The 9,152-nt window shown below is 35.5% G+C and overlaps 1 protein-coding gene across 12 annotated transcripts in view; it reads left to right on the top strand.

The window, feature by feature from the left end:
• Positions 1 to 9,152, top strand: part of LOC144965377 (endothelin-converting enzyme homolog) — a 257,576-nt gene that overhangs the window by 199,215 nt on the left and 49,209 nt on the right. For all 12 annotated transcript variants that reach the window (XM_078900643.1, XM_078900654.1, XM_078900653.1 and 9 more), the window contains one exon: positions 3,456 to 3,504. In XM_078900643.1, the coding sequence (XP_078756769.1) occupies positions 3,456 to 3,504 (49 nt within the window). The remainder of the gene's footprint in view (positions 1 to 3,455; positions 3,505 to 9,152) is intronic.

Below are 9,152 nucleotides of genomic sequence, written 5' to 3'. Positions count from 1 at the left end.
CGTTGTTGTACCAGCACCCTTACAATATACGTTTCTTTATTCTAGAGTCAGGCATCCTTCCTTACCTGAGTTGAGTAGGGTGCTATATATATACAAGGCCTGGGTTAGAGTTGTGCCACCCATCTGGCCTCTGACCACGCCAAACATAGATTTTTTTCACAAGACGGCACACCATACTGCTGATATCGACGCTACGTTGTGTGTAAAAGATATCAGCTACTGTGTCGACAATCTTTCACTCAACAATAGATTTTAAAATGGCTGGTCGATGGCTTAGTAATGAGGAGCCCAGGAGATCTTGGCTTCAATCCCTGTGAGATAATGGTCTTTAGATTTAAAGAATGTCTCCATGTAGTCCTAGCGAATCAATTCCACCGAACAAGATAATATTATTATGCTTAACCAAATCCGCCGTTCTCTTTGTTGTTTACAATCAGGAGTTTATCTGTATTCTGATTAATCATTCTAGGAGGCGATCATCCTTTCTCAATAAACAGAGACTCAATTAATTCACACTAATGATTTATATGACTTTAGCTTAGATCGCTCAAAGGATGAAATAATGTGGTGTAAACATGCCAGAAGCATCGGGCGTCTCATCATTCATTCCAAAGTTGTGCAGATGCAATCAAAACACACATAAATCCAAGATGGGCCAAAATGTCATAATTTATTGCCCACAGGTCTTCCACGTTTGCTCCTAATTATGTATTTTATAAGCTCAGCAGGTAAAGAGTGAATTAATGTTCACGTTAATTTTGCACGTCTTCTTTGTTTCCTCTAATGTATCTCATATTCAAAAATCTACTGGTATTTTCTTGTACCTCAGAATTTTTGTTTGTTTATTTTTTATTTTTTGTTGTTGTTGTTTTTTGTTGGGTTTTTTTTTTTAGTCCCGTTTGATTTCTTTTTGAATTTGTTTTCTACTGAAAATGGAAGTCGTCTTACAGTATCACTGACAAAGGACACCAACTTTGTCTCTTTTGAATCCTTCCAATTGAGAAATATAAGGGCTTATTTATGTCACTTTATGTCTCTTCATCGGAGTCAATGACTCGTTATTTAAGTATTATTTGGAGTATTTTCATTGAGATGATTTTGGCAGTACTGTTTTAATTATTAATGTATTTTTTCAATAAAAAGTTACAACTTTCCATAAAATATAAGTACATTTCCACGGATTCATAGTTCTCGTATTGCTAATTATCATGAGCCACCGCGTAAATATAGTATCATGTCGGAATTAACGACATAAAGAGAGAGAGAGAGAGAGAGAGAGAGAGAGAGAGAGAGAGAGAGAGAGAGAGAGAGAGAGAGAGAGAGAGAGAGAGAGAGAGAATATATTATTAAGTTAGGTTTAGAATTGAATTCTAAGCATCAGGTCACAAAGACATAATACTGATGTTTTATTGGTTAATTATATGATCGGATATTGACATTGACGGCGCTGTTCAAAACATTCCCATGCACCGAAATCCCTGTCACTTCCCGCACACCCATTTTATTTTCCCATTCGGTTATTACATTCAATGTCGCTATTTGGAAATAATAAATCGCTGGATACCCGTCTGCCAGATGCAACGTTTCAGTCAACAAACTAAACGCTATGACTATGGCATTCCCCCTTGTTGACAATAACTTTAGGTATACTTGAAAACGCTCTACATATCTAATCATTCAGCCCATTTACTTTGAGGTCGTCCATTTCTAATCCCTCCCCTTATTCTTCATTTATATTTCTCTTGGTCACACTTTTTATATTATACTCTACACACCCGTAGAAGCTTTTCTCTGTCCTCTCTCTCTCTCTCTCTCTCTCTCTCTCTCTCTCTCTCTCTCTCTCTCTCTCTCTCTCTTTCTCTCTCCCTTTTCCCCCTCTCTCTTTCTATCTATATCTCTCTATTTTTTCCATCCACTAGTCTATTTAACCCTCTCACAATGACTCATTCTCTCTCTAGTTATGCCTCTATCTATCTATCTATCTATCTATCTATCTATCTATCTATCTATCTATCTATCTATCTATCTATCTATCTATCTATCTATCTATCTATCTATCTATTTATCTATCTACCTATCTTTTTATCTATCAAGGACTTTCTATTTATCCATTTTTCTCTCTTTGATCATTTGTCCTGAAAGCAAAATAATAGTTTGCAAAAATCCATCGATTACCTTCTCCATCACCTCTTTCATCTCTCCCGTTTAATAATTTAACAGACACATAGACAAAAATAATAACCACCCCCCCCCCCCCCCCACAAAAAAATGAAGACAAATAAAAACAATCAAATAGCAAAATAAAAAGAAACATTTGGACATGAACAATCAATTTGTGGTCCTTTTTCCAGTAACAGTAAGTCTGATTTAATCAGTTTGAACTCCACGCTTCTGGGTTACGTGGTGTAATTACTCATTAATAACATATTAACCTATTTCAACTACCACAGTCTGTATCAATCATCTTGCCATAATAGCGCCTGGTATTTAATGTGCTGACCCCCCCCCCCCCCCCAGTAAAAAGCACCTTGTGCTAGTTTTGACTTTTTTTCGGGGGGGGGGGGGGGGGGGGTGCTACAATTTAAATCAGAAAGGCATACAAAGCAGGACGGCCTTCTACCATAATTTGACTATAGTTAGTTCAAACTCTTAAATTGTATGTATGTAACTGTATCTATAGGCGATTGGCATTGCTTAAAATCGTATGTGGTTCAAGAAAACCTGGTTAGAGAACGAAATAGTTAAAACCGGATATTTATTGGATAAGATTGTAACCCATTGAAAGTCATCATATTATTCTTTACACTCGTACTCTGAAAAAAAAAAAGAAAAAGAAAAGAAATCATGGATTTCAAATATTGGCCTGAAATCTCACGCTTAAAATATCGATCGACTAAAATGACCCTCATCTTTGCAAAAGCTCTTGGAACTTCGCAAGTCCCAGGTTTGAGAGTTTTTGCCAAGCCAAGATGAGGGTCATTTTAATCGATCAATAATATTTTCTGGCCATATTTACGTGTGTTTTTTTCTCTTCAAGTATGGCGTCATGGTGCATATTTATGATTTAAAAGTGGGTGGGGAAGGTCACACAGAGAATGCTGGTAATCACAGCGACGTCTAAAAATTTTCGCTGAAAGTCTAAATCAGAACAATGAGTCATCACCTAAAACCATTGACGCCTCAAGGCTTTGAAGGATTGCACTCGTCATCCAATACAGTTTTCAGTTGAAGTCGGCATAGATTAACTATGATCTCAATGATGCTTTGGTACTTTAAAGGAAGTACAATAACACTTGGATAAAGTCGCAGTAGAATAATTGCAAACATAAATCAAAGCATTTTGTTTGGGAATAATAATGTATCATATCCTCATTCATGAGTTATCAAATTAATAATATAATAATTAATAAATTCTTTTAGATATTTATTTTATATTTATTTTTTGCTCTTTGCAGATCGGCGTGTACAGAGGAAAATGAATTGCTGAGCGCAACGTCAATCAAGGTAAGCAGAACTATTTGATTATATATATATATACATATATACATATATTAAATAAAGATATGTTATGTTTGGAAAAGTGCCAGAGGAAAACAGAATAAAGCATCGCACTGTCTAGTAGCCAACCCCGGGATTCATTTTATACGACACTCACCGTCTTTCTGAGAGAGAGAGAGAGAGAGAGAGAGAGAGAGAGAGAGGGAGAGAGAGACACACACACACACAGAGAGAGAGAGAGAGAGAGAGAGAGAGAGAGAGAGAGAAGGAATATAGATAATCCATCAAACAGGATATCTGATGTCAACAGGAATCACCCATGTTGTCCAAGTGAGCAAATTGGGGGTTAATAATCTTGTCCAAGGAAAAAAACGAAAGTGCCTAAAGCGGGCCTCGAACCTGGGACCACTCGGCCACTGTAGGTTGGGGACTATGCAGGTCTAATATGACTAAGAATACTCGAAGCGTTTTGATTGCGTCGTATCCAGTGGGAAGTAAAATGACTGTGAATGTCTAATTCACGTAAAAGAAAAAAAATTAAATTTGTTTAACTATGCAACGCGTTTCATGTATAAATAAGTATATGCTATCTTAGTAGCAGTAACCATCCCCATGCATATTCAATGTATTAATAATGAAATTGATCCTAGTAGATGAAATAACACGTCTATTGATTATCATAAGTAGAGTTTAGTTTGGCAGCTGTGTAACATTTGGTGTGTTGTTATTTCGACTTGTTAAGAACAACATTATGAGGTCGTTACTTCACGTTTTAAGTTATTAAAGTCCTGGAAGCATATATCTAAATGTGAGATTCTTATGCTTTCTTATTGTTGTTTTGTATTTATCCATCCCAACTAATTTAAGCGGTGCATGATGGAAATCCAAGAGGTATTCAATTGAAATGCTATTATTAGATATTCGCAGGACAGGTTTTTACATCTATTGTCAAGTATGAAAAGAGTATCTCTTTAAAAAAATGAAGATTACTTGTATTTACACTTCATGATGTCTACATTTTACGTTTCGGCATGATGTGATTTATCAATATGCTGTTTTAATGGAATGATGGATGCGCACTATTTAAACTTTAAACTTGAGCTTTTATGAAGCGCAATATTCATTAAACCCATTCAAAGTGCTTTACAAGGGGTCCCTGGCCACAGAAACATATAACATGTAGGACGACACATGACGCCTTTGAGGCGATAATACATTTTTCCGACAGAGACAACGCTGTTAACGGCCAGGTACTCATTTTACATATGAGTACGGTGAAAGAATGTTAGTAAAGAGCCTTTTCCAAGGATTCAACTATGCGCCGAGCGACGCTCGAACCCAGGACCTTTGAAAACATTTTAGAGAAAAACAATCGAACAAAACAAACACATCTAAATAGATAGTGCAGATTTGGCAAATATAGGCCTTACAGTACTTCGTTATTGGCTTCAATGTCACCGCCGTTCATGGGTGTACGTGATGATAAACTTTAAGTGTATTTTCCCTGAACTCACATTGCTATCAAATTGCCCCGTGTTGGGACGACATGGAGAGCGTAACATATCGACCTTTTCCCTCTTGATTGCTCCAACAATAACGATTGTCTTGGGTTATCTCGCATGTCGTAACAACTTCTCTGGATCACCCCAGTGTAAAGATAAGCCATGAGGCTTTACAAAGCGTAATATTATAATATTGCATATTATTAAGTTCTAGCTAACGCTGTGGCCTACGTGGGTTGTGGACGAATTGACGCGTTCATAGGGCCAAATGTATTTATAATAATATGACCGCCCAGTCTTACTGAAAAGGGGGGGGGGGGGGGGGTTGTCATAATAGCTCAGTTGGTAGAGCACTCGCTTCACACACAAGAGGACAGAGATCGATCCCTGCTGCAGTCGAGTGGTACTGTCCACCCCCCCCCCCCCACCCCGGTCCACCCAGCAGTGATAGGATAGCTGGGTATTTTGGTAATTTGAGATAGACTAGCATACTATCCAAAGTGTAGCAAGCAATTGCTGTTGTCCATTTCACGCTATAGAAGCCGGTATAAACTCCGGCTCCATGGACCTAATGACTCTGAAGGACTACTTTTAGTCCTACTGTAGTTTAGACTGTCATATTGTGTGACCCATCAGTAGGTATTATGTCGGAGTGAAGAAGATGTCGAAAATTAAATTTAATGTGGAAGTCATCAGAATTACGAAATTATACTCTTCTGCTTTTTAAGAAACTAAATTCTGTTTCTTCACTAAGCCATATTATACTCATTCCGTTTAATAAACCATTTATTCATTCTCTTTAATAAACCATTTATTCATTCTCTTTAATAAATCATTTATTCATTCTCTTTAATAAGCCATGTTATTCTCTTTAATAAACCATACATTCATTCTCTTTAATAAACGATACATTCATTCTCGTTAATAAACCATACATTCGTTCTCTTTAATAAACCACATATGCATCCTCTTACGTAAGCCTATTAAATTCTCAGGTCTCATATTTTTGAGAAACTCACCACGACAAGAATACTGTTTTGAGACTATTGGTCACATTATCTCTCCTTATCATTATGGAAGATTGTAGCGCGCTTCTAATAGGGTCTTTAGGCACTTTCCTGTATTTGTATTCTCGTTCTATTAGTATAAATTGTCCATCCTTGCCTTGATGAAAAATGTCCTATTTTTACCAGGTACTGACTTGGGAACTTTCGCTAAAGAACGTATTCATAATATGTCCGCATATTATGTGCTTTCTTTTTTTTAAAAAATCTAATGCGTTATTTGAATATAAAGTTCTCTGTGTTATGTATCACGTTTTCATAAAAGTGTCGCAATTAAACTTCTACAATTTAGCACAACAGTCAACTTATTGTCTTGTGGACAGTCCTCAATCAAGTGCAATATATCCAACTATAAATAAACATCATCCATGTATCGTCTTAAAGCCAAGCCATTTTATCATTTCGCCCTTTTAATGGTATTGAGATAAATGGAACAACAGCTTCGATGGCAAATGGAAATGAAGACAAACAATGTAACCGATTTCCTCTATTCTCTTGAAAACAATTTTTTCTTCTTATAAGAGATGGATGTATTTTGAGGTAAACATTCATTCAGAATATTGTGCAATAAGAGAAATCTGCTGCTCACTGAAAAAAGAAACAACAACAAACAAAAACACATACAAAAAAAAGCAACAACAAAAGAAAAAACAAGAAACAAACCAACAAAAACAAACAGAAAACAAAACAAACAAAAAAATACGAAAAAAAAGCCAAAAACAACACACGAGATTTTGGCCAGAGCTATTGTCCTTCAAATATCAATGGATTAAAATTTTCTGAGTACGGCAGGATTGTGCCAAACGAGTCAGCACTAAAGGCTTTTTCTTGCACATTAAATAATTTGACAATTTTCATGCTTATGAATTTTTGAGCGACCATGTTCGTGTGCGATTTTTTAAAAACCTAATTGATTCGCGTATGATTTCTTATTTCATAATTTTGATTAAAGAAATGTATATAAATGATCATAATAACTTCAAAAAGAACAAAATACTTAACAGGGAACGTATTTACAGTAATGTATTCATCTTTTTACTGTTTTTGTTATTTGCTGAAGAACTAACTAAATTAAAACAAAGGCATTTACGCAACACTTTCATTGAATGATTTGGAGTGCAATCTGTCTTAACTGCAATAATTATCGGACAACCTTAGTTCCTAGATTACATTTTTAAGAATAGTATAATCATTTTACTGCTCCCAACCCTACTCTCCTTTTCCATTAAAATGTACTTACAATTTTTTTTTAAATGTATTATTAATTCAATGACTCAATCGGATATTATGATTTGTTCTGAACCGGATTTAAACCCAATGACCTACTTAAATCGGCATATTCGTCGCATGAACCCATCTCTTTCTGGTTTGGCAAACCCATAAAAATATCTCTATTCTAGTATTTATCGCTAAGGCAAACTTCAAATTGTGTTATTTCGCAAGGGCAATCTTGTAAAGAATAATATCGATTTACAGGACAGGAAATTGCGTCATGTTAAGTTGGTAAACGAAATGTTATGGTGGAGTTTTAAATTAATATTTAGGTAGGCGCCTTGGGAAATGGAATGAACTCGTGATTCAGTAAATAAGTCGCTGTCCTTTATGTACAGCAAGTTTTGGCAGCTCATATCTAAGTGTCCATAATTTTAACGATTAAAATCGAAAGTGTTTTTGACATGATGAGGATCATTTTTATCGATGGATATTTGAAGGACGTATTTTTTCTAAGTAGGAGCTGTAATCTTAAGAATAACTAGTCACAATCGATATCTTTCTGGAATCGTGTCAATTTTGTCTCCCATCCCCTTTAGCCCAGGCTTGTTTCAAATTCAGGTTATTTCAATCGTGGCGTTTTGTAAAAATTCGCATTGTCTAAAAGATAGTTTTTTTTAACCAGTTCACTTCCATCCTACGGAAAGACACTTAACTAAACATTTGGCCAAAAAACTCAAATCGATTTAAATGACCATCATCCTCTCAAAAACTCTCAAACCAGCGACCTAGATAGATATTTAGAGGACGAGTTTTCTTACCAAGTTTATATTTTAATTGCGTGCCTTTCCAAAGTACGGCAGTTAATTAGTTAATTTGAAAAGTCTTGTACTTTGTCTTAAACATATTATTTGTACGGAGACAACATTAGCATTAATGATAGAAATATATGTGAAATGGTCATGGAGTTTAATGACAGCACATAATGTTGATAAATTATTATAAGCTTCAATCATACTGCCAAAATTAACATTTAGATGTTTATTAAACCATCATCTTTTATTACAACGTGTTACTCTCTTATTTCAACCAATCCCTTGATTTCACTTACGCTATTAAATATTATAGCACCTTCACCTTTTATTATAACTGTCTCTTTAAGCTGAATTGATTTTGATGTCATGATTATGTTACGATCACTGTTTTGAAAAATAAAACCCTATAAAGAAAAATCAGTCCCGAAGCAACGTATGTAGAATTATCATTTATCACACAATATCCTTAGTGACCAAATTAAAACAATTTAACCATGTATCTATGCTGTAACAGCTAATATCATTTGATTTCGAAGGGAGGAAATTAAATCGTCTGTTTTAACCACACTGATTAAAATTTAATCCAATGATTCATGTCAAGGTTGCTGCAAATTATTGGGAATCATAGATCCTATTGGGTTACAAAGACACACTTGTTTTGGTTGCTTTTCAATCCTGTACGGAATGAATTATTTAGCAACCGAGCTCAATGAGGCGGGTTGGGTGATGCTTTCCTCCATCGATGAAGCAACAACATAAGGTCCAAACTAGCACGCTTTTCGGTTAACCCCCCCCCCCCCCCCACACACATAAACACAAAAACACAAACACACACACACACACACACACACACACACATGTTACTATATAATCTCAGTAGATCAAAGAGAATTAATACGATATAATATATACGATGTATAAATACCGTTTGTCCGTAAATCAAAACATATTTTATGTACAATCATGAAACTTCACACATACACTCCCAAACAATACTTCTATAAAACAATCTAATTCACGTGACCTCATTTGTGTTCATAATTGAGTGACGTCACAACCTT

This window comes from Berghia stephanieae, chromosome 2 (assembly GCF_034508935.2).
Source record: "Berghia stephanieae isolate SIO BIC M18660-M18661 chromosome 2, UCSD_Bste_1.3, whole genome shotgun sequence".
NCBI classification, from domain to species: Eukaryota; Metazoa; Mollusca; class Gastropoda; order Nudibranchia; family Aeolidiidae; genus Berghia; species Berghia stephanieae.
Note: the sequence above shows the minus strand (reverse complement) of the source record. Positions and strands in the feature narration are given on the sequence as shown.